This window comes from Engraulis encrasicolus, chromosome 15, assembly GCF_034702125.1.
Source record: "Engraulis encrasicolus isolate BLACKSEA-1 chromosome 15, IST_EnEncr_1.0, whole genome shotgun sequence".
Taxonomy (NCBI): Eukaryota; Metazoa; Chordata; class Actinopteri; order Clupeiformes; family Engraulidae; genus Engraulis; species Engraulis encrasicolus.
Window position 1 is genome coordinate 28946092 of NC_085871.1, and position 26190 is coordinate 28972281.

General features: G+C 42.9%; 1 protein-coding gene across 1 annotated transcript in view; it reads right to left on the bottom strand.

The window, feature by feature from the left end:
• Positions 1–235: 235 nt before the first annotated feature.
• tdrd9 (tudor domain containing 9) overlaps positions 236–26190 on the bottom strand; it is a 39461-nt gene continuing 13506 nt past the window's right edge. The window contains exons 15-35 of the mRNA XM_063217348.1: positions 23878–24037; positions 19192–19255; positions 18893–18956; positions 18312–18356; positions 18053–18106; positions 17662–17778; positions 15139–15246; positions 14630–14730; positions 13980–14156; positions 11803–11914; positions 11147–11395; positions 10872–10961; positions 10085–10345; positions 9651–9812; positions 9380–9450; positions 8745–8854; positions 8367–8463; positions 7849–7987; positions 5032–5150; positions 1759–1831; positions 236–628 (exon numbers count right to left, since the gene is read on the bottom strand). Coding sequence (XP_063073418.1) covers positions 533–628; positions 1759–1831; positions 5032–5150; positions 7849–7987; positions 8367–8463; positions 8745–8854; positions 9380–9450; positions 9651–9812; positions 10085–10345; positions 10872–10961; positions 11147–11395; positions 11803–11914; positions 13980–14156; positions 14630–14730; positions 15139–15246; positions 17662–17778; positions 18053–18106; positions 18312–18356; positions 18893–18956; positions 19192–19255; positions 23878–24037 — 2469 coding nt within the window. The 3' untranslated portion in view covers positions 236–532. The remainder of the gene's footprint in view (positions 629–1758; positions 1832–5031; positions 5151–7848; positions 7988–8366; positions 8464–8744; positions 8855–9379; positions 9451–9650; positions 9813–10084; positions 10346–10871; positions 10962–11146; positions 11396–11802; positions 11915–13979; positions 14157–14629; positions 14731–15138; positions 15247–17661; positions 17779–18052; positions 18107–18311; positions 18357–18892; positions 18957–19191; positions 19256–23877; positions 24038–26190) is intronic.

The window sequence follows — 26190 nt, forward strand, 5'->3', positions numbered from 1 at the left end:
ATTGCAACCTACTAGTTGCTAATCTAGTTAGCAACAATGTTGTCGAGAAACGCACTCAAGGAAAGTGTCGAAAGTGTAGCCAATAGCCATTCAGCAACTTGGGTAGATACCAATGGGAAATTGCATAACAGCCAACAAAGTAGCTAACAGTTAACAACTACGGTTGTTGAGAAATGCACTCCAGGCTAGGACTCCACACACACCCCTAACGTGAAATAATGACGGGAGACAGCGATTCCTTCACCAACACAGAAATGTACTTTATATAGAAACCTGACTAAAATATACAAGTACTTTCAACAATTGCCTTCTTGTGACAAACCAAAAAATTAAAAAATGAACCTAAACATAATTCTCTTTTTTTTAGAAAAGATGTCAACAATAAAATTAAATTCACTGTCCTTAGTGTTCTCTATAAAAGTGCATATCACCACACATTAACTATGGCTGTAAACAGAGCAAAAAATTCACACTTCTTCACACAAACCACATAGTGTGTGAATTCTTTTGGGTTTTTTCCCTTTTCCTCCTTTCAAATGTCAAGAATAGTTACTGAGTGCATTTGGAACAGATGACCTTTGGTTTTGTCATCCTTGTTAGCCAACTCCATGATGAGTGAGGGATCCACCTGCACAAAAACACAATAAATAAGTACCCAAAATGTTGACATGTCAAACCAAACAAGCCGGTCTACGTCTGGTTCATGGGTCATTGATGTTTTCGGTAACAGGTCTTTTTTTAGAAAGTGTGCTCAACTCCCAACTGTTTCTTACAAGGTCTTTGGGTGCGAGCAAACAGCAAAGTTCATGTTTAGTAAAAAAGCCGCACTCTCGGGTGTAATTCTTGCAGCTTTAATCTACTGGGTTAGCATGACAGACAGATGCTTCGGCCTAAGCCTTCTTCAGCGCCAGACTCAAAACTGCAAGAATTACACCAGAGAGTGCGGCTTTTTTACTAAACATGTTTTCAGTAGCAGACATCAGGGTGGCACAAACACAGGTAATGTCACTATTGTTATTGAACACATTTCATTTACATGGAGTGAATGTTTTTAATACATCTCAGCAAAAATAATAATAATTTAATTCATACAACAGTTGCACCACCTGACTACTCAAAACGTCAATGACCCTTGTTCACTTCTGTGTAAGCCAAGAAATCCTCATACTATGAGCCAAGCAACAAAATCTCAGTCGATGTGCACACTGCTGGTGTATTTCAGAATGTTTTGCTGCTTTGTACTACTTTATGATAGTGATGCTGATGCAGTATTGTACCTGATAACGTAGGGTTTTCCAAACTGGGGTGCGTGCACCCCTGGGGGTGTGCAGCTTGCCACAAGGGGGTGCGCAAGCTGAATCGAGCACTGGCTGAGATGTGTGTTTTTAAAGAATTAATAAACATTACATGTTGTTTGGTGAATTGTACTGTGTGCTGGAAGGATTCATCTTTAATGTAAACTCCTAGACTTGTCATTCAACCAGTTCCATTGTAGTGATGGCAGAAAAAACGTCATGTCTATTGGAAATGAGGTTTGCTCAAAATGTGCGGCTGTGCAACATTTGCTTAGGGGGTGCGCGAACCACACTGAAATGTAAAAGGGGGTGCGCAGGGAAAAAAGTTTGGGAACCACTGTGATAACGCATTGTTTTGTTCCATGCTATTGTGTTTTACTATATGGTACTGGTGCTGACTAGGAAGTGTATCTGTATTCTACTGATTCATCCCTATGATTGAGATGTTAATTAAGGTCTGTACCTGATTCCATTTCTTGGGCTTCTGATGGTAGACGGGCGCCTTGTCTTCCCGCAGAGGAGACCTGGTGAAGAGCCTGCTCAACAACACCACAGTTACCCATTACAAGGATACTAGCATGGGTTATTGGTCACATACTGTACGTCAAGCCACTTCGGTGAAGCATGCAGTGAAAGGAATTTGCCTGTGCAAAAAGTGTGCGGAAGGAGGGAGGTGGTCATGTATTACAGTAGAGTACTACTAAGAAGTATTAAAGGGGTATGCCACTATTTTGAGGCTTAATACAGTTAAAACCGTTGGCTGGGGTTTATAAAGGTGGTAAAATGTCTTATTTTTCATGTTAAGCGTTGTCTTGCTTTAAGACAAGTTGAAAGAGGGAATATGTCGGAATATGGATCCATTGACTTTCACTAGCTTAGCGACATATTCCATCTTTTGACTTGTCTTAAAGCAAGACAACGCTTAACATGAAAAATAATCCCAGCCAACGGTTTTAACTGTATTAAGCCGCAAAATAGTGGCATACCCCTTTAAGACTTAATTAGTATTAACACATTGAATACCAGGCGTTTTTTGGAATTTTAGCTGTAGACTCCCAGCCAGTTTCATCATTTTTTGAACAGCCACCGAATATTTTGTCTTAAACCTACAGACGATAATTTGAAGATAATTATTTGAAGGCACAACAAAATATTGGGTCACAACATAATGACGGTGGAAAATTGTGGGTCCCAAGACTATTCCAGTTAAGAACCACTGCTTTACGGTATGTTTTTAGCTTATTCCATTCCGAAGTTATTCAACTCTAAGTGAGCATTAGTTTAGGTAGAACTAGCGTTTTCCCACATTCGAATGGAGAAAAAGCCTTTTTGTCACGGGTGCGCTCTTTGACTGTCCGAATTTAAACTGAGGGTCTAAATGTATTTTCACGCCCGAAGAACAACTCCAGCAGCTTCCAAGTAAACTATGGGGCACCTAAGTTATGCCCTCTACTTCCTGGTTCATGGGGCAGAGGGAGTCAAAAAATGATTACTGGGCTTGAAAATGAGTGATTTTTGGATTTGTGGCGCATAGGTGAAGGTCCAAGGTTTCGATTGGTGTATAAAGAAACACTCATTTTCAAGACCAGTAATTATTTTTTGACTCCCCCTGCCCCATGAGCCAGGAAGTAGAGGGCGTGACTTAGGTTCCCCATTTCGATGCAAAAATCACCTGGTCAGGCTAATGTTCAGAGCCACATCATCTGAAGTGCTAACTAGCTAATGTCACTTGACTGGCATTTTTCATTCTGAAGATAAAAGTAGACGTAGCAAAGTAGCCTACTTACCCAAAATTAGGTTGCTTCCTACTGTGTTGCATGCTGTTTTTCATTACAACCTTCCATTGATCACTCAAGATAATGGAAAAAGGAGGCGCACACAAGGCTTGTGTGAAAAAATGTATTGAAGCCGAAATTTAACAGAAGTCTGATGTTAAAGTTACAGTTTGGTCAATTTCAACATGCAGTTGTAATGCTCACACTACCCTGGACTTGTCAGTGCCTGAGATTTTTTTTTCTTCTTCTTCAGCCGTTTCCGAGATTCTGGTCATTGTAATGGGGGCAGCTCTTTGTTTACATTTCAAAAAAACATTTTTATTTATTCCCAAAAACATCCAAAAGGTTATAAAACATCAGCAGACAACTAGCAAACAGCAGTACCTTTTGGGAAAATATTTGGAGTTGGCCTATGTTTCATTTTTTTAAAATGTAAACAAACGCTGCCCCCATTAGAATGGCTCATATATCGGAAAGGGCTGAGCCGAAAAATGTTGCATCAGCAGGTACTGACAAGTCAAGGGTAGCGTGAGCAATACAACTGCATATTGAAATTGACCAAACTGTCCCTTTAACTGGAGAAACAGACGTTTCGGAGCTAGTCCATTCTCAATGTCTCCAGTAAGCTACTGCAGTGGTTCCCAACCTTTTTCGTAAGGGACCCATATTTTTACTATTGCTTTACTTTTAAGCTTTTGTGACCCAACCACGCGATCGCCCGGGAAAACTTTCCTGAGAAAACTCATTTTACTTATTTTATTCCTCAATTCGTCTTTGGTCAAATATAGAATAAATGTTTAAAGGGACACTGTGTGAGATTTGTAGTTGTTTATTTCCAGAATTCATGCTGCCCATTCACTAATGTTACCTTTTTCATGAATACTTACCACCACCATCAAATTCTAAGTATTCATTATGACTGGAAAAATTGCACTTTTCATACATGAAAAGGGGGATCTTCTCCATGGTCCGCCATTTTGAATTTCCAAAAATAGCCATTTTTAGCTGCAAAAATGACTCTACTTGGATCATACTAGAAAATATTTGTTTATTACTTAGTAAACTTTCATGTAAAGATCAAATTTGGCAATAGGCAGCCTAGTTTCAATGAGCAGCATAGTTGCAGTACCTTTTTTGACCATTTCCTGCACAGTGTACCTTTAATAGAGCATCTTACTATTTGAAGAGCTCTTTTCCAAAACGCTATATCCACCATTTTTGACTTTTTGCATTTTAATATTGGAATTGACTGTTAAGAAGTCCTATCATCTATGTGTGAATTCTTGCCATTCAAATATTTTGAGAACATACTTTTTAAACCTCTATAAAAATGCATTTTGCAATGCAATTCAATGGAATGGCCAATATAAAAATGTCCATTTGCCAACATTCTATAAAAAGGTTATATCTCATTTTGGAAAAGAGCTCTTCATTTGTTGCTTCAATGCATTTATTAGTTAAATGCATTTATTCAACATGGGCTATATATATTTAAAATGAAACCCCTTAAAATCAAGAGGGCTCCGCGACCCCCTGTGGATCTTTGGCGACCCATAGGTTGGGTCCCGACCCATAAGTTGGGAACCACTGAGCTACTGCATGCACAAAGCAATACACGGGTGTTAAGTGCAGGCGCCGACGCCGACCTTTGTTGGTCTTTTGTCACACCTATCTTGATGACAGCAAAACTGTATCCTCCCATCATGTGTTTAGGAATAGACTAGCTAGCAAGGCACTGTCTGGGCATGTTTTGATTCTCTAGGAAGTAATTTTGAGATGTGACATGACATGGGAGTGAATGTGTTAAGAGTTCATCATACATGCTTAAAGTGACAACACCAGACCACCACCGAACTGGCACAGTGTGTGTGTGTGTATGTGTGTGTGTGTGTGTGTGTGAAGGAGAGCACTCAATAAAGAAAGGAAAGAAAGGAAAGAAGGAAGGAAGACAAAGGCCACACCTAATGAGGCGGTCTCTGGCATCCTGCTGATATCCACTGATCTGTTCAGGCTGCAGGTGCAGAACACCGTTCGTGCCCTCGCACACCAAACGGTTGATCGCTGCTCGCAACCCGTTCACCTAAGAGACAGGAGAAGAAAAGAGCTTTGTGATAATTGTGTGATTATGTGTAACTTATGGAGAAGTAGAAGGGAAGAGCTACTTTATCGCTCTCGAAGGATATACACTTGTACAGAAGCTGATACATGTACAAAGGAGCACTCCTGCCAATTTCAATGTGCTGTTGTATTGCTGGTGTGTTTAAGGTGAGTTTAAAAACAGAGTTGCAGGTGCTCATAGACGGTCATTCTAAAGCTGGTTGAGATCAAATCCAAATCAGCCAAATAACAGAGACTGCAGCAAACATGAAATTAACGGTGAGGGGGACTCTAAAACATTGCAGACCACCCAGAAAATGGCTTTAATGTTAAAACAAGGCCGACAGGCGGACAACAGATGCGTCCCTCTATGCCAGTTCCAACTATGCCATTTTCCCCCCCAAACGCCCCTCTGGCCTCCTCCTAGCCTGTCAACGCCCCCTGAGGATGTACTTTTTGTTTATTGGTCATCATGGACACTCCAAATATTGTGGCAGGCAGCAAGGCAGCAAAATGGCGAGACATGGCTTTATTTTTTGCAGTTTAGGGTATAATAAGCTTATCATCATTCTTGGATTTGGAAAAGAACCATAGGCTATGATTTGAAATTTCACATAGCCTAGATGAAGTAGGCTACATTACAAATTACCAGACATTTATTAGGTCTAACAACCTTTAGTATCACGCCATTTCAGCATTATGTGCATGTGGGAAAGAATCTAAACATCGACAAATAATAAATAAATAAAACCGTTTGGGTGAATCATGCGCTTATGGGTTGACCCTTTAGGTGAATTATGGACTTTTTTTCAATACCAGCTTCACCGTCAAGGCACAAAGCAGTGAACATCCATGCCAGAGTTTATCAAATGCACACGACTTCAAAGCAATTACGAAAGACGCGTTCTCTCCTGTACTCTCTCTGAGCGCAACGAAAAGCACCATTGCCCTTCCAAATGGCAGTTGGTTTGATTTTTTAAACTCACTGCATTTTTTTAAAAACACGCATTTTGTGCATTAATAACAGAGAAATTAGAACACAGGGAGAAGGCTCAGTCTCATTGGTTCCCATTGTAGCCAGTTAGCTTTGCATGCACACTGCAGTAACGAGCGTAGGGCAGTCCTTCATGTGGGAAAATGTATGGAATGGAAAGGGGAACCGATGCTAAATACATTGCTACTGCCATTTCCAGTCACAAATATTATCAACAAAACATTCCTGGTAAGCACTATGACTGTTGTTTAACAATAGGCTGTACTGACAAATCGTTCAGGTGTGTAGTTTTACAGCAGGTTAGAAGATTTCAACCTGTACTCGCTAGCATCGTGCTAATGTTTATGGGTTTGGCCCCATAAAAATTGAGCTTTGTGACCCAGTATATAATAATCTAGTGGCGCAAAATAATCGAAACGCTACTGAAATGGGGTCTTATTATTTCTAGCTTCGAACTTAATATTAATATTTCAGGACAAAAAATTATAAAAAATCACAAAAATTATAATGGTAAAAAACTCCATTGACACCCATTCATTTTGCACTGTCCCGTGGTTAGGGTTAGCCAGATGTGGCTAGTAGCAAGTTCCGTGAGTGAACACCCCCTGTTAATAACGTGAAACTCAATTACCCAGAATGCTGCACGTGAGCTCTCTACCCGGGTGATTCTGGAAAACAAACATGGCGGCAACTCGCTTTACTACCTTAATAATGTGTTAATCCGACGCTAGATTTCTTAACTGATGAAAATCGAAGGCAGAAATCAACATTGTAGTGTCTAAATATGAGGTCGATTGGTCTATTTGTGGCGTACATCACGATCGGCTGATTTGTTGGCCTCACGTTTGTCAGTTAGCCTGTGGCTAGGCTACTTTTCGCCAACGTTAGCATCCGGTTTAGTATAGAAAGGCTATGCTTGCACGCATTCGCTCAGGTCCAAAATGGCAAGTCTGCCGCCTTGTGGCCACAGGAAGGAACAATTTAAAGAAAGCGTTTCAGACGGACAACAATTTAATGAAAGCGTTTCAGACAGACAACAATTTAATGAAAGCGTTTCAGACGGACGGACGGACGGACAGACCCTGTTATAGAGATGCTGGAGCATCTAAAAACTGAACTTCTCCTTTAAGTTCCCCAATGCCCCCTGGGGTGCTTAACCGCCCCCGTTGAGAAACATTATACTAGGTGATTTACAAATCAGGCTTGTACGAAATTTCGAATTGAAAGAATTTCAATTCAAAGTAATGCCATAATACGAACACTAGGTGGTGGTGTTCTATGTACTTTCAATGGGTGGTGTAGATTAAATTCAAAGAAATTCAAGGTAATGACACCACCTAGTGTTCGTATTATGGCATTACTTTGAATTGAAATTCAATTCAGTGTATCGTCATACAAATGTATGACCATACACTGTTTGAGGAGTTGCTAGTGTGAAACTCAACCTGTGCTTGGGTCTACTGTTCTAGTTCTTTCGACACCAGGGATGTGGTATTTAGATGTGTTGGTGCATCTTTGTTACCTCCGCGATGTTGTCAATGTCAATATTGTGACATTCTTGTCTTGTCGTCAGAATCTACTGTCTCCTGATGTTTTTGTTGGGGTGTGCATGTGTGTGCTGGTCTCTGAGATGCTGTCTTATCTTGAAGTTATTGTTGTTGGATGGGTGTGCGTGTGTGTTGATTACCTCAGTGATGTCATCAAAGTCTATCTTGACATCGAAGGCGATCTCCATGTCGGTGTCGGTCAGCAGACCATCGTTAGACTGGAGGGCGGGGCCAAGACCACACAGTGCACCACTGTACTCAGTACGCTCCTCATCCGTCCTGTACAACACACACACACACAATTAGCCAGCTAATTAATTCATTATAAACCATTGTTGTTTAACCATCAGCTCAAGGTATACATGAAGAGAGTTTTTCCACTTCTTCGAGCACTCAAAGCGCCTTTACATTGCATGCCTCAAATTCACCCATTCGCACTCCGGTGGCAGTGGCCGTCACCCAGGGTACCAACCTGCCACCAGGACCAACTTGGAATGAAGTATCTTGCTCAAGGACACACCGATGGGGTCAGGCAGAGCAGGACACGAACATGCAACCTACTGGTTGCCGAACGGCTCCTCTACCACCTGAGCCACACCACCACCCCATGGTAAAACAGCAGTGGTTTAAAATAAACGGGGTGTCCAGGCAAACCCACCGTAGTTCCATAACAGGGCAGAAGATCATAGATATGAGAGCAGGTAGGCCGGGGATGTGAGGCAAGAAGGTGGTCTCTTTCAGGAGGATACCAGAGCCTGAACACAAACACAAACATGCATACAGTCAAAAAAGTATTTTGGACATATAGCCTCTTTTCTGAGTTGTCTGCAATGCTAAACTTTACAGCAGGAGTGAGGAACCTTTTTCATTTGAAGGGCCACTTTAAATTCCTACAAGGGCCGTAAAAGTCCTCCGAAGGCCGTACTATGAACACAAATCAGCCCTCGAGACAGAGGTTCCCCACCCGTGCTTTACAGATACAGACACAAAAGACAATCTCAGACAGACAGACAGACAGACAGACAGACACACATACCTGAGCCGCTGATGGACACTGATCCTGCCACCAGCAGCCTGTAGTGTGTGTACTGGGGGTTCTCGTTGATGGACACCTGGTTTATACTGTCTTTCTCCAGAACCACAGACCTGAGAACACACATTTTATGTTCCACATTAAGTTAATATCAAGAAGAACCAAAACTGCTGAATAATCTGACAACAATTTTGATCAGCAGAAATACCTTGCTGTGGGGATGGCAGCCTCATGGAGACTCCCACGCAAGCATGACTTTTAAAATGCAGTACTGTGTGGGTGAGTGCGAGAGAGGCTCCCTAAGACTGGTATTCCACAGCAAGGTGTTTTTGCTGATCAAAATCGTTGTGAGATTATTCCGTAGATTTGGGGCTGTTGTTGTCTTATGTGCGTGACACCAGTACTGATACTGCGAACAGAAAAGACTAAATGGCCACCCTACCCGGTAGTATGAGATCTTCTGCCATGACCCTTCTGTAGGGAAGTTATTGTCATTCCACACACACACACACACACACACACACACACACACACACACACACACACACACACACACACACACACACACACACACACACACACACACACACACACACACACACACACACACACACACACACACACACACACACACTTACCTGTAGTGTGTGGTATGAGTCATGCTGTAGAATCTGGATTTGTTGGGGCTGTAAGGGCCATGAACATTGCACTGGAAGGGATGACACAGACAGACGCACCAGGTGTTAAAGTAGAATTGAGTCTGGTGCATTCTGAGAATTTGGTGAATATGGGACCTGTGCGATTCAGTGATGCATACCAGTTAGTAGGTAGAATTTGCTTTAGGGTACATCACCCTTTCAGGGAACTAATAAGGTCCATCATTGGATTTGGAGGTTTCTGGGGGGGTACCTTCAACTTGGGGTTCCCTGGTCCTGTTCTTGGGTCGATGAGCTTGTTGATGACCTGCTTGTCCTTCAGTTTCTGGTCGGCCCAGGACGCGTTGGTGTGGCTCTTCATGAACGTCCCTTTCTCCAGGTCTTCATACATGGACATCAGCGCCTCATGGCTTTGCTGCACGTGTGCACACATGAAAACACCTTCCATGGTTAGGGTAAAATAATGTTTCTCAAGGGGGGGTTCTACAGCCCCTCAGGGGTTGCGGAGCCCTAGGGGGGCAATGAGAAGATTACAGCCAAGAGGTGGAAGTGCTTAGATGCCATTGGGGGTATTTTATTTTTTTAATACTAAGGGCAGACTTTTGGAGTTTATTCAAAAAAGGTTGAGAACCACTGGGTTAAAACACATGGCCATGGCCACAGTAACCCTTGACCCCTCCACCTCACCTTAGACTCGAAGCCCTCGGGCACACGGCGCGCATGTCCCTCCTGCACCAGGACGTCGGTGACGTTGACGCTCTCTCCCGAGTCGGAGGGCACGAGCAGGTCTACGCGCATCACGCCATGCAATATGGAGTACAAGCACGCGGCCAGCGCCCGGCCGTGCACCAGCGTGGCGAAGCGGTTACGTGCACGCTTGCTCCAGCGATCGCCGCAGATGATGGACTGGGCCGAGGGGGCCAGGAATGCCAGTTGGAACTCCTGAGCCTGGAGGAGAAAAGAGGGAGTGGGAGGAGAGAGAGAGAGAGAGAGAGAGAGAGAGAGAGAGAGAGAGAGGAGAGAGAGAGGAGAGAGAGATGGAGAGGGAGAGGGAGAGAGAGAGAGAGAGAGAGAGAGAGAGAGAGAGAGGCTGGTGAGTGTAGTATGGTAACACATTACATTTTGCCATAGCTGATGTACCTGGAGTGTCATATTATATTACATTATATTATACATAGTAGAGATGCACCGGATCCTGAATTTTAGGATTCTGCCGGATACCGGATCCACTGCTTAAGACCCTGCCGGTTCCGGAACCGGATACCTCATACCGGATCCTACGAAAGGGTTGAAATACATAGCCTACTCGCACACATGGGCCCTTTTTATCACGTTGGCTTAAGCTATTTTGACTGAAAAGCCTCGGCTACCGGATCCTGTGAAAAAAAAACGTATTATCCTGCCGGATCCGGAACCGGATCTTGGATCCAGTGCATCTCTATACAGAAGTCTCTCCCCAGGGAGGCTGGTTTACCTGGAATGGCATAGTCTGCAGCTCCGGAGGTAGCTCTCTCAGGCTGCTGGTGGGCACGGTGGCAGTGTTCCCAAAGTCCAGGAAGAACACCTAAACACACACACGCACACAGGCCAGCACACACAGACACTTATGAAGGGATGTGCAGGTGTACATGCAGGTCGACTGTTAGAGACCGAATGTGTGCGTGAGTGCGTGTGTGTGTGAGTGAGTGAGTGAGTGTGTGAGTGTGTGTGTGTGCGTGCACTTGTACATGTGTGCTTGTGTATTGTTACCTCCACAGACAGAGAGCTGCTGGGGACCTGCAGTATCTTGGCGCGATAGTAGGTGCCTGACGTGTCTACGTCTGCGTCTGCTTCGGGGTCCGTGTCCGTTCTGAAAGGTGCCAGGCAGAGCAGGTTGGGGTACAGGGAGGACGTCAGCGGCCGAGGCTTGCACGCGTTGATGGCTGCAGTCAGCTGCCGTTGCTTAGTGACGCACGCCTCGCCGGCACAGAAGGCCCAGAAGTGGCCCACCTCCATCACCTGGGAGACAACGACAATGTCAATCAAATCTCTACAACGTTGCCAGTAGGGATGGGACTAGCTTTTATAAAGTAAATTTAAATTTAGAATAGCCATTTTAAATGTGCAGATTTTAAATGTCAGACAGTCCCACACACAAGGTTTACAAGCAGGGAGAATAATATTAGAATATTATTCGAATATTCAAATAGGGGCCATTGATTTTCGGAAAGTGTGGCCAAATATTCTATGGAAATTGTATTGTAGGAAGTTCTATTGGGGATGTTGACAGTGAAGACTTGTCTATTGGTCTGTCTGGATCCATTCTGTTGGCTTGGTCCACACACAGTAACTCTTTTCTAGTATTCCAAACTAACAAATTCGCTTGTAAGCCATTCCATTTCAATTGTAGCCTACTCTAAACAAACCTTGGTGATGTTGATGATGAATACTCGTTTATTGGCAGGCAGCTTGTCTGGATCCATGATGCTTGTGAAGTCCACAGGAGACACCGTGTTGTTCAGGAAATCCACACTTACTCTGCGGACACAAGAAAAGGAGAGCAGTTTGTGCACTCAAGCTACAATATTGACTCCCTAATCACTTGTCTGGTGTGTGTGTGTGTGAGTGTGTGTGTGTATGAGTATGAGTATGAGTATGAGTATGAGTGTGTGTGTGTGTGTGAGAGAGAGAGAGCGAGAGAGCGTGTGAGTGTGTGAGTGTGTGTGAGTGAGTGAGTGAGTGAGTGGGTGAGTGAGTGAGTGAGTGAGTGAGTGAGTGAGTGAGTGAGTGAGAGAGAGAGAGAGAGAAATGGCAAGCCCAGGCTACACTGCCGTTTGCCAAACCCTTTGTACATAACTGCTGTAATTTTTCAGCAATTCAGGAGTACATTTTGGACAATTCCATGCTCCCAACCTTGTGGGAACAGATTGGAGTGAGCCAATTCCTCTTACAACATGACCGTACACCAAGGCACAAAGCAATGCCCAATAATGCATGAATGAAAGAGTCTGGATAATTCTAAAAATAAAACAAGGAAGAATATTTTAAAAGGAACAGTATTGACTGTCAACATGAAAGCACAAATAAAATACCATCACAGAGAGGCTGTGGCACTCAGTAGCAAAGATTTTGAGGGGCTAATTACTGATCTATTACACAGACAGATTGAAATATCAAAAATGCAGGCATATAAGGCCTATTTCCGTATGTAGAGTTCTGTGAAATCATTGCGGGAGTTCAGAGATCATGACATACCCATCGTCAATAAGAAAACTATGACACTCCAACAATGACAGCTATTGACAAAATGACCATAAATACAACACTTGATTAAAGCACATGATGCAGACATTAAACAGTGTTGCAAGCGGAAAAAATAATTCTAGATGGACCCAGGAGACATGTGAAACTTTCCTCTGTTTACAGAAAGGAAAATATTTCATCCTTTTAAAAAATAATGGAGTCATGCACCCGCCAGGTTATGAAGAAAAGGAATACTTCAGCTTGATTTAGTGGTCAGTCTGAAAGACAGCATATATGATGGTAAAGGGGTGCAGAGATGGCTTGGTTATGGTCTTCCTACTCATGTAGAGCATCAAAATAAATACTGAATGATATATACAGACTTTAAACAGCATACATAGCTACCAAGGCATTTTATTGTGGGGTACAGTCTTTAGATATTGCCCCACAATGATGGCAAATTTCAATCTCTACTATGTTCCAACAGTGCGGTTCCATCATAAGAGTAAACAGGTGACAAAAATGTTTTCTTGCAGTCAGGATATGCCACATATTAAGCATAACAAGAAGGGAAACAAGTTGAAGAACGCACCTATCAGTTGTCTGCTGAAATCATGTCTCACACATCAAAATATATTTTTCTGAATAAAATCATGCCATTAGAAAAAGTATTTAACTGTTAGATATCGTCTTGTGTTGTATTTAGTCTTATCTAACATAAAAAGCATTTTATTGACCCTGTCCCAACTTTTTTGGAATTTGTTGCAAGGGTGAAATTTTAAAAGATCACATAATTACCTCAAAACAATAATTCTGCTTGACTTTAACAACCGATATGTTGTCTGTACACTATGCTCTACCTTATTAACATATTGAATGTTTTGAAAATGCCATTACTTTATTTATTTATTTTTGGACTTAATTTATGATAGGACCGTGAAGGGGGTGACGGGAAGCGAGTGGGGAGAGAGAGACAGGGAAGGGCTGGCAAAGGACCTGGGGCGGGAATCGAACCCGGGTCAGCCGCATGGTAGACGAGTGCCCTACCCGTTGGCCATGGCAGGGCCTTGAAAATGCCATTATTTTGTTTTTATTCACAAAATACCATGTGTCCCAACTTTTTTGGAATCCGCTTTGTACTAATCCTGTGCGAATGCGACCCTATGTAAAGATGTCTGTTAAAGTGCATGAAACGCGCATTACGTATAACGAATCCCTCTGGGCTTGTAAACACAATAAATACAGGACACCACTTCATCAGAAGTGGAAGGACAGCTAATGTGTGTGTGTGTGTGTGTGTGTGTGTGTGTGTGTGTGTGTGTGTGTGTGTGTGGTGTGTGTGTGTGTGTGTGTGCACTACCGTGCGTTGCGGAGGTGTGTAATGAGGGCCCTCTCGGTGGCGTGGGACTCCACTTCTTCGTTGGAGTGGGTGGAGAGCCGCAGGTCCTGCTTCTTCTGCGAGAGCAGCAGCGCCAGAGACACCTCCTGAAGTACTGATGCACCCTGGGTAGCCGAGCGACAGAACTCCACATACGCCCTAACACACACACACACACAAATATACACCACCTGTAGGCTACTGTGGCATTGAGTTGAGGTTGAAAATTGTGCACATCCCAGGATAAGGTGCAGGGCAAAGGTTAGAAGTGATGAGTATTCCTGAGTCCGCAGACTCATCAATTCAAACCTACTGTTGCATTGACACATCTTGGGTAACCAAGTGGCAGAACTCAACATTCACCCTGACGCATACGCACACGCACACGCACACACACACGCACACGCACACGCACACACACACACACACACATACACACGCACACGCACACGCACACACACAGCACTGGGTGGCCAGCTGACAGAATTCCATCTATGTCCCAACACAGGTGCACACACTCCCTCTCCTTCTCGCCAACACTTGCACGCATGCAATGCTTTTAAACTGTCCACAGGGGCAGGACACACTCTCTCACACACACACGCACGCACGCACGCACGCACGCACACTACCTGGAGCTGTCAAAGGCGATGCTCTTGACTTGTCCACACTGGCGGAAGAGCGACTGCACTTGCTTATAGTACAGGAAGGCAAATGGCGGCATGTTGCGAATCTGGAACACACATACCGCACAGTAGAGGTAATTTAAAGGTCAAGCTGGGGGGCTGAATGACACAGGCGCTAAAGTAATGGGAGTTACTCTACAAAAGTTATTTTGTACAGTTTTTTCTCTAGTGAGACTATGTAATAGATTACAACGTGCGCCTCACATGTTTGACGTGAAGCAAGGCTGAAGACAAGCAGCTAGAGCCACAGCTAAAGTTACTGCATGTCAGACATAAGACTTCTCTAGTGCAGTCCAAAAAATTAAACATTTTTGCATGCGCACAACTAAAAAAATCACTTGAAGAGTGAGTCAACAATCTATATTGTAGTTCCTGAATCCAGCTGGCACAGAACTGCAAACCCCATAGCACATACAAACTATATGAATGCAGGAAACACCTGTCTAAATACGTACCATGACAGTGGTGGTGGGGTTGTGGCCGGACAGCTCCTTGGCAGCCAGCTCATCATCGATCTCTCCCTCAATATAGTAGTCTGGGTAGAAGGCCCCAGCAATCACCACCTTATACACACAAGAGCACGCACACACACCTGAATTTCAAAATTGGTGGAACTCAATGGTCAAGTGCCAATTCTGGTGCCTCCACAACCATCTTGAAAGCGTTGACCTCTTAAATGAAATCGGTTCATGTCATTATACAGTGTTACTTACCACACATAACTTGGTGCACATCCATCCACCCGTTCAAAAGTTAAGATGAACAAAAAGTAGGCCACAAGTCGGCCATCTTGAAAGCTTTGGCCTTCAAGCTTATAATGTATAGTTTCTAGGGTGATGAAAACCCATTAAGATATGTCGTGCCCTACTCCCCTCACCCCTTATCAATCGAGCCTAACCCAGGGCCTCTCATGGCTTATTGCTTAAATTACTGTTACTGAACATTGACAAAGCACTTAACCCTTTAAGCGCCACACTTTATTTTTCAAAAAAGCTGAATATTGGCATGATAAATTCAAATGACTGTGGCTTGACACTGGTAACAGATAGAGCTTGACTGTCAATTAGACAAATATTGGGGATGACCCCAAGATTATTTTGGGAGTAAATATGCATACCTAATTTGCATATTATGACGTCATATGGTGGCGGCCATTTTGAATTTTTAATATTTTTTGGAAAATATTGATACTTTTCAATAGATTATTGAATTTATTGAGCAATATTTGACATTCCATTACTATCACATAGTGCACATACACTATGGTCAAGGAAATAAGTAGTTTTAGGCAGAATATATATAGTATATATTGTAATATTGCAATAATATAATGCAATAATATTGAAATATATAATGCAACAATTACTACTTTTGCCATGAGGGCCGAACATGTTTGTATCTGTAACCTGTACCTTTTTACCTTGTGAAACTTTCACAGAAAGGGTCAGCACACATATTCAATTCATATTTATGCCTATTTTTACATCTGTATAGCCTACTATGGCCTTTGGAGCAGGCGCTGTATAGGCAGTAAAATGGTTGATCATGGCACAGTCTAGCAGTGGCTTCTACAGTTTGTCACTTACATTTCACAAAACTAATGGACAAACTGTCAACATAATGGGTATGAAATCACAAGTATCATGTCCATAGTATTGTGTCCAACGTAATTAGGCTACGTTATAGCCTGACACCTGAAGCCGATCAGGAACACAATCCCCGCCCCCTCGCGTGGAGAGCGCAGCGCCCTTCCACCCTCTCCCCCGTTTGAGGGAAATATATCGCCACCTCTTTCGTCTCTATTTGCTGTTTTACTGATTTGTATAACTCTTACAAAGACAGTCAAAACGCTGTGACCAGTCTGATTGTCAACAACGAGTCTAAAACATTCATGTTTTAGGGTTGCCTATGCGTCTTCTCTTCACCGTGCGTTCTATTACCAAAACCTCTCCATACGGAGATATGGCCACGTTCGCCGCTGCCATCCACCCAGTAGGAGTCAGAAAGAGGGACAGAATGAGTGCGTGTGTGCTGCTTGGTGAACAGTGTTTGTCTGATCCCAGGATTATTGCGTTTGCGTCCGGATAGGTGGCTACCCGCATAACCGGGGGCTGAATGGAGGGAGCCCAAGCTAACATACCAGACCCACTTCTCTCACCCCTAATTCCTCCACCAATACCTGTATGGACACTACGACTGCATTCGCCACTACCACCGACTCCTTTGAGATCGGATGAAGTCACCGAATGGGTGTCAATGTGTGTGTGTGCTTAGAGAACATCCTTGCTTCGCATGTCGGCATCACTGCCTTCGGAAGTTTCGCCACGGTAAACAAAGAGTGCTCGTCCGATCATTATCCTCCTCGTGAGATAAAAACTGTCCTTCGGAGTCAGAATAGTCAAATAACATGCCCAGAACTTCACCACGATTCAACTTCTCACTAGCCATGATGAAATAGCTCGCTGATAGTTCACTGATAACAACACAAATCCAACTCGTACGCCTCGAGTCAAAGACGCAAAGTGGCTACTTCCGCATTTTGTTGTCGCGTCACTTGTCGCGTCTTTTACTGCTTCACCAAAGACTCTGTGAACTACAAAATGACGCAATCGTAGTCTTGTTTGAAAGGGTAGCATGTCTGCCAACTACTGGTAGGGAGGATGAACTCTATTAAGACCGCTGGTTTGATCTACATGCGCTTTTGTTCATGATGACGCACCGTCGCAATTCTGCGACTTTGGCGCTTAAAGGGTTAAGAAACCCAAATAAAAAAGATGGAAAGAAGAGTTATATTTTTGATAAAATAAGTAAAATGCATGGTTGTAAAGTTCTGCGATGGGCAATCTGATGTCACAGAAGAATGCTGATTGTCTGATTTACCGTAATGCGCTCAATCCTTGCTTTCTCGCACACGCACAAACCCTCTGGGTGTGCAGGTTGGTGTAGTCTACATACATACACAGACAAGACACACACACCTGCAGGATGAACTTCTGTATGTGAAGGCTTGTGTAGTCCAGGGAGCAGGGGTTCTGGCTAGTCTTCATGTTGAACTGGGCAACTCGCTTCTTCAAGTCCTCATACAGCTCTGCCACCTGAACACACACACGCGCATGCACACAAAACAAAAATAAATGTAATAAGGATTTGAGTAAACCTCGCTTCTGATGCCTCAAAAACATAGCTACTGAGCGATTTAAAACGAGATTTCACCAAAAGAGCCTGGCTTTTAGCACATTTTATCTGTTGTTAATAAAGTTGATTGAATTTGATACTGGGATCCTGTTCACATTAATTATCACTATCCTGTAATCTGTGATTTCCACACAAGGCTTTATTATTTTATGCAGTTGTCAGTGTATTGCTTACCTCTCTGACTCTCTTGATTGAAATGCAGTTCTGTTTGCCCCAGTCCAGCTCATCCTACAAACAAAATTAAGTCTTGTAGTTTTCATAAAAATCAAACATCTCCTCAAAATGTACAAGCAAGCATATCTAATCTGGGCTGTGGTTGGCAAAGCAGGAACTTTTTAATAAACATCTGCTTAAGTTTACGATGATTGAAACAGTATACATTTTGTTGCACGCCCTGTGTTGTGTCCAGTTCAGCTGTGGATCAGTCTCTCACCTTGGTGTTGCGAAACTCCCCCTTTGTCTTCTGGCATGACCAGGCCTTCAAGACAAAGCCAAGCAAGGAAATTAATTGGATGAATTAAAGAATCTCTCCATCATTCAGAAATTCACACGGCAAACTAACTGTACGAACACACTGAACGTGAAAAGAGCAACAAAGGCGCTGGAAATAACTGACTTTGTAGAGACGAGTGGGTGACATGAGCGTTTTGGACGTCATGAGCGACAGTTCGTAGCTGAACTTCAGTGAACATGAGTTACATTTCAGTTCCAGCTGCAGCAGCCAACAGGAGTGTTGGAATGCTTGCATCCTATCTTGTATCCGTCCTTCTTTACCGTTTCTATTGGTGTTACTCTAAAATAGTCAAGCGGCGCTTTCAGAGCTTCAGGTAGTCTTTGTTGCTTTCAAAGTGTTTGTGCAGTAAGACAACACTAAGACAGCACATTAGTCCTTATAATACCAGTGATTGGCAAAATGGATTCATTAGTTACAGTCTACTGTGGTTGAACCGTATCATGGACATAAAGAACATGGAAATAATTTGACATATTAATTAAATATTATTTGTCATTTACCTTGAAAGCATTGAGACAGGCGAAGTGGTCACTTGGGACACCGTTGGCAAACTTTAGCTTGCTCCTGCGGGATAGTGCAACATGGATAAGCATTAACACAATGCATGGATTACTATTAAGAGCGCTCCTCTTTACATAGCTGGGGTAGCCGTGGTGTAATGGTTAGAGGTGAACTGTAGCTCACAAGCTTTGCAGGTTCAATCTTTTTTTTATTTGGATCAAAGCGTCAGCTAACTGTAATATAACATAATATGATACACCCTTCCCACTCTACGACTCTCCTGGCCTATCCTACTCACCTGTACCCTGCCAGAGGCTGCAGCTGTGAGGTGCTGAAGAAGCTCTTCAGGGAGAGACAGGCCGCTGTGGAGATGCATTAAATGTGATTAGTACAGTGTTTCTCAACCTTTTTGGAACAAACGCCCCCTTGGCCTCATCGCAAGCCTCCCAACGCCCCCTTGACCTCATCATAAGCCTGACAACACCCCCCTTAGTATTAAAAAATTAAATGGACTAATGCCCTCGAATGGCAGCTAAGCACCAACCCCTCTCAGTTGTTTCCTAGTCAACGCCACCCTAGAGCTCCCCAACGCCACCTGGGGGGCTGTACCGCACCCGTTGAGAAACACTAGATTAGTACAATACTTCCGCTCAGCAGGCAGCCCACTGCCATGGACTAGTGTGTGTACTTCAATGTGATTCACTAGTCCAAATGGGATAAAGTGCAAAAAATTGGATTCAATCTCCAATTCGCCTTTGGCTAAGCCCCGCCCTCTTTAGTTACAGTTGCTAGGTCGGACAGATAAACTTTCAATGCTGAGATATCAATGTGATTTATGCAGTTATCGCAGCAGTTATTCACTCCTAATAAATAAAAACGCCATTCATAGTATTGTGAATACGCTATAAGTATTTATTTTCTGAACTGTCATGTGATGCATCACAGCTGTTAAACTGTTATGGGCTCTCATATTCTCACATGGGTATCGATAGGCATTGTAACCAGCACCATGGTAAGCTGAGCTTGCATATCTTTTGAGCCCGACTCAAACTTGCTAGACGAAAACGAATTCACACAATGTGATGGCTGTAGTCATCTTCAAGGCTACCATAGCAATGTTTAAAGCGATGGTTCGGAGTAGAATCACCCTAATTCCATTTGAACCGTGACACCCATCCACCTTTACACTTGAAGTGTTTTCTGCCGCAGGCTTACATCAGAGTTACCGTGTTATTCGATGTTTATTCCGGATAGCTTGACTCAAGCGCATATGGATCCTGGGCACCGTCTCCAAACTTTCCCCACAAAAATAACATGTCATGACACCAAACTTCTACAGTATAACAAATGTGGTTTGTACTCACAAAAAGATGAATTTGAAACTTTGTACATAGTCCAGGAGTTTATTAGTAACAACACACGAGACGATTAGCTTTTCTGCTGCTAAACATCCGTCGACGTCACTTCCTCCAGCTGGGACTTTGTTGATGGAAACAAATACACGTGAGTCCGGAAGGCGGAAAACTAAAAAAGACAGCTTGCGCTACAACTAGAAATTAACCACTTCGGATTTAAATTTTACCACGTTTAATAAATAGAAGACGATGCCACACTCGTGCATATATCGTGCATATATACAGTGCCCTCCATAATTATTGGCACCCCTGGTTGAGATGTGTTTTTTAGCTTCCAATTATTTTTATTTTTTTTCTAAATAATATGGGACCTTAATGGAAAAAAAGAGAGAAATCCAACCTTCAATACAAGTGCATTTATTCAGTGGGGAAAAAATCCCACATAAAGAAATAATTATTTGACATCAAATAATGTGTGTCACAATTATTAGCACCCCTGGTGTTAATATTTTGTACAACCCCCTTTTGCCAACAAAACAGCACCTAATCTTCTCCTATAATGTTTCACAAGATGGGAAAAGACAGAAAGAGGGATCTTCAGCCATTCCTCTTTGCAGAATCTCTCTAAATCATCCAGAGACCTGGGTCCTCTCCTCTGTACTCTCCTCTTCAGCTCACCCCACAGGTTCTCAATGGGGTTGAGGTCAGGGGACTGAGATGGCCATGGGAGGAGCTTGATTTTGTGTCTGGTGAACCATTTCTGTGTAGATTTGGCCATATGTTTAGGGTCATTGTCTTGCTGAAAGACCCAGTGACGACCCAGCTTCAGCTTTCGGGCAGAGGGCAACAGATTTTGATTTAAAATGTCCTGGTATTTCAAAGCATTCATGATGCCATGCACCCTAACAAGGTTCCCAGGGCCTTTGGAAGCGAAACAGCCCCACAGCATCACTGACCCACCCCCATACTTCACAGTGGGTATGAGGTGCTTTTCAGCATGCGCATCTTTCGTGGTACGCCAGACCCACTTAGAGTGTTTGTTGCCAAAAAGCTCAATCTTGGTCTCATCTGACCAAAACACACCGTCCCAGTTGAAGCCCCAATACCGCTTGGCGAACTCCAGACGCTTGCGTTTATGATTGTGAGTGAGGAAAGGTTTTCTCCGTGCATGCCTCCCAAACAGCTTGTTGGCGTGTAGACAGCGCCTGATGGTTGATTTGGAGACTTTGTGACCCCAGGATGCTACCATTTGTTGTAATTCTGTAACAGTGAGCTTTGGAGATCTTTTGATTTCTCTTACCATCCTCCTCACTGTGCGTGGTGGCAAAATAAACTTGGGTCCTCGTCCAGGCTTGTTTACCACTGTTCCAGTTGTTTTGAACTTCTTAATTATTCCTCTCACAGTGGATATGGGCAGCTGCAGTTGAGTGGCAATCTTCTTGTAGCCTCTGCCTGACCTGTGAAGGTCGACGCACATCTGCCTCACTTGTATGCTGTGTTCCTTTGTCTTTCCCATGTTTAAGAGTGGATAAGAGAAATGGCCTCGGTGTCACGTCATATTTATACCCCAGGGAAACAGGAAGTGATGAATTACTAATTAAATGTTCCTACATACTCTGGTAAACTTTGTAAACTACTGTAGAAATGACAGAAATGCTTCAATTATATTTATTTCCTGGGAATTGTTAAGGGTGCCAATAATTGTGGAACAGGTGATTTAATGAAAAATAATTATTTTTTAGTCAGGGATTTTTTTATTTTCTTACAATTCATTTGAGTTGAAGGCTACATTTTCCTACAATTTTCAGTGTGACAGTATTCTTCTGCAATAAACACTGAATTTATTTTAAGGCTTTTAACATCTCAACCAGGGGTGCCAATAATTATGGAGGGCACTGTATATGTGGACAGTCCCAGCTGGAGGAAGTGACGTCGACGGATGTTTAGCAGCAGAAAAGCTAATCGTCTCGTGTGTTGTTACTAATAAACTCCTGGACTATGTACAAAGTTTCAAATTCATCTTTTTGTGAGTACAAACCACATTTGTTATACTGTAGAAGTTTGGTGTCATGACATGTTATTTTTGTGGGGAAAGTTTGGAGACGGTGCCCAGGATCCATATGCGCTTGAGTCAAGCTATCCGGAATAAACATCGAATAACACGGCAACTCTGTTGATGTAAGCCTGCGGCAGAAAACACTTCGGGTGTAAAGGTGGATGGGTGTCACGGTTCAAATGGCATTAGGGTGATTCTACTCCGAACCATCGCTTTAACATTAAAGTTTGGCGTTCACATCTTCAGTAGCTTAACAAAATCACGTCCATCAGCTGCTAGTCAAAACACTCCTGCCGTGACCGATAGCTAACTTTGCTAGCGGTGTTTCTTCATTAATTAGGTCAGAAATCCAAAATCCCACTCTGAAACAGGTTCATGGTTTGCTTACAACCTTACTGAAAAGTGACACGAATGAGATGGTGGCATGATAGGGGCACACAAAGTATGTTTTTGATCCGTGTGCTTTCTAGTCGAGTGTAAGGCTGCCGAGACCTTCAACACGTGTCACGAATATCCCAGGCACAATTTCCAATCATATTTTAATAATAATATGACCGTAATATCTTGCTAAACCCTAGGCTACTTGAAAACATGCAATGTCAGCAGTGAGTTCAATGGAGTGCTGTCAAAGCTGTCCGAGGTTTGTCCGAGGTCGTCCTTTTGCTGCGCTGTGATTGGTCAAATAGCAATTTAGGGCGGGCCTTTGCCAAAGGTGAATTGGCTTCGGGGTTTTTTTAGTGAAGCTACCAAAAAGTGGTTCACTCGCGCTAGCACGAGTGTCCTCTGGACTGCTTGGAATAGAAAAAAAAACACCTCCACATGTATACAAGACTGACTACCAAGGAAATAGGGTCCAATGTCAAGAGTCCCGGAGTATCACTTTAAGGAGATGGGCTTTAGATCAGAGGGTTGAAGGTTCGCATCCCACCCTTCCACCATGGCTGAGGTGCCATTGAGCAAGCCACCTCACCCCATATTGCTTGAGGGACTGTAACCAATACCCTACAAGTAACTGTACGTCACTTTGGATAAAACCATTAGCTAGGTGTCATCCAGTGTAATTAAGTAATCAACACAGCAAATAAGAAATAGTAGAATACCGGTAGTCACACGAGATACACAATATATACAATATACAGGAGGGTACCTTATGATGGTGTCACTAACATAACTTCACGAGTTTGAAAAACTGTAACATTAACCAATCTTATGATGACTACTACTTGTAATCTTGTAAAAAAAAAAGAATGATGTCTTGCTAGATAGTGCAACTTCATATGGTGGCCACATTTATTAAAAAAATAAAAATAATAAATAAATAAATAAAAATTCACATGGTAGTCCCAAATACATAGATCATAAAGTGGTTGGAGCACGCTTCATCCAAACATATTTTCTCTTGTTCTAGGGTGCTGACCAAAATAATGCTTCACTGAAGAATAAGAAGGAAATGTCATACCATTCATCAACTTTTTTATATGTTTTTACTACACAGCGGTTCGGTGAAGTAAAAAAAAAAAAATTGACGCATAGTATGACCTTCCAGTCGTCTTCTTCGGTCCAACATACATACCAATGATGAGGCAGTCATCCAGAACACCGAACACGTGGCCCAACACGATCATCTTGCCCAGCGGCAAAGCCACGGGTAGGTGTGCCAGCACCCGGCCCAGAAACGTCATCTCCCCATCGTAGCAGTTCTGACTGGGGTTGTGGACAGACAGTGCTCCCATCTACACGCAAACGTGCACACATACACAAACAGCAGTGACTCTATATGCCATTATGTCACTAACGTCATCTCTCCATCATAGCAGTTCTGACTGGGGTGGTAAGACAGTGTTGTCATCTACACTACACACACGCACGCACGCACGCACGCGGACGTGACTCTACATTCCATTATGTGAATTGTTGAAGTCCATTGGAAATCGATTTACTTATTTAGAGGGTTTATAAAAGATGTAGGCGATCGTTGTTAATGACATGAACGTGACGTGACAACAATTACATGATGCGAGTCTCGTTCTGAGAACCATAAACAGCTGTAATTAGGTCAAGTTTAGAATACTATAATTACATGCGCAAAGTACAATCCCCATGATTGCTAAGCGATAACTCTGGGTTGAACTCATCTAAGATGGTTGCCAACAGTGAAGAAAAGAAATGACTGAAAATGCAGTGAGCCCCCATAGCTGCCGGAAAGGGAGATGCAATGGTGCAATGGCCTAAACGAGGTTTTCTCAACTTTTATCTCAACTTTTTTCTTCAACATTTTTAAGAAATAAAGAATCAAGAAAAACTAGACTGCATTCTCACCGAAAATGCTGAAAGCGGGCTTGCCTTTTGGGGCAGAGCTGAGCAGTTGAGTTTTTGATATCTCTATACCTAAATTAAAAACAAACTACTATTGAGAAAACAAAGCTAAAAGAAATGTTGGAAAAATCCATCCACCCAGTCAGAAGTTATGGGCCAAACAATTCAGCCATCTTGGATTCAGCCATCTTGAAGGTGTTGTAGCGCTGCGTTTTGGGGATATACTAATTGAGATACATGGTATTTAAGTTGGCTAAGGAACACTGCATATGATATAATTTTGAAAATGAACATGGGTCCCAGTGGGATTCAAACTCACAACCTCCATATCTCTAATCCAGCGCCTTTTCCATTGATACTAAATGACATACATGGTATTTTAAGTTGGCTAAGGAACACTGCATATAATATAATTTTGAAAATCAACATGGGTGCGAGCTGGATTCGAACTCACAACTTCCATATCTCTAATCCTGCACCTTTGCCATTGATACTAAATGACAAACATGGTATTTTAAGTTGGCTAAGGAACACTGCATATGATATAATTTTGAAAATCAACATGGGTCCGAATGGGATTCTCCATGTCTCTAATCCAGCACCATTACCATTGAGCCAAGCAGCTGGCTGTCATAAACATTCCAGCAAGACAATATCACATTGCACTGAAGAGTTGAACAGTAGAATTTCAAGAGTGCGGGTGCTCCTTAAGAATAGAATGTTGAGAGAAAGTGACAGTTGAGATGGAACCCTTTATTGGCAGCACCTGTTCTGATTGTCTGGCAGTTAGTATTGTGCTCTAAAGCAGAGGGCAGAATCAAAACCGGTCCTAGTTTTTAGATCGCTGTTGTTACTGTAAAAAACGAAAAAGAATTGGCACACAGCTTTCTAACAGTCCTTGAATGAAGTTTATAGGTTAAACGGTTCAGTCACAAATGGACCTCTTGTGCTGACCTCTTCAGAAAGGCACTTCAAGAATCAATAGGTGCCAGAGCCATACAATAGGAGAGTTACGCAAATGGAGGACCAGGAAAGAAATTGCAGCCCCGCCTATCAACGAGATCGAGGTCATGCCTAAAGCGGCTGTCTTTCCACAACATAGAACCGCCATAAATAAGCGAGTAACTAGCAGCGACGTGTGTGTACGGCCCATAACATTCGCAACGCTAAGCACCTCTGAGACGCTAAATTTGCTAATTTTGCTAATGCGGAAGTCGGCCCTAGGACACAGTGGAGATTGCCTGACTCTCCTATTGTATGGCTCTGGGAAAAGCCATTGGGCCAGCCCAGCATTGTTTACATGACTGCCATTTAAAAAGTAATGGGAGTTGGGACATGATCTTTTCACCGTTTGGAGTCATCTTCTAGAGCTCGCTAACAACGTGTCAACTAAACTGCTAGGTGGAAGTGTTAATGTTTTATGAACAAAAAAAGCTTCCTGCACTCTGATCCCTAGAGGGGTGGAATGCCTGGCATGAAGGTTCCGTCCATTGTTTTCTATGGGGACCCAAACTTGCACAAAATCGCAGAAAACTAAAAAAAAAACAAAAAAAACGACGAGACACGGACA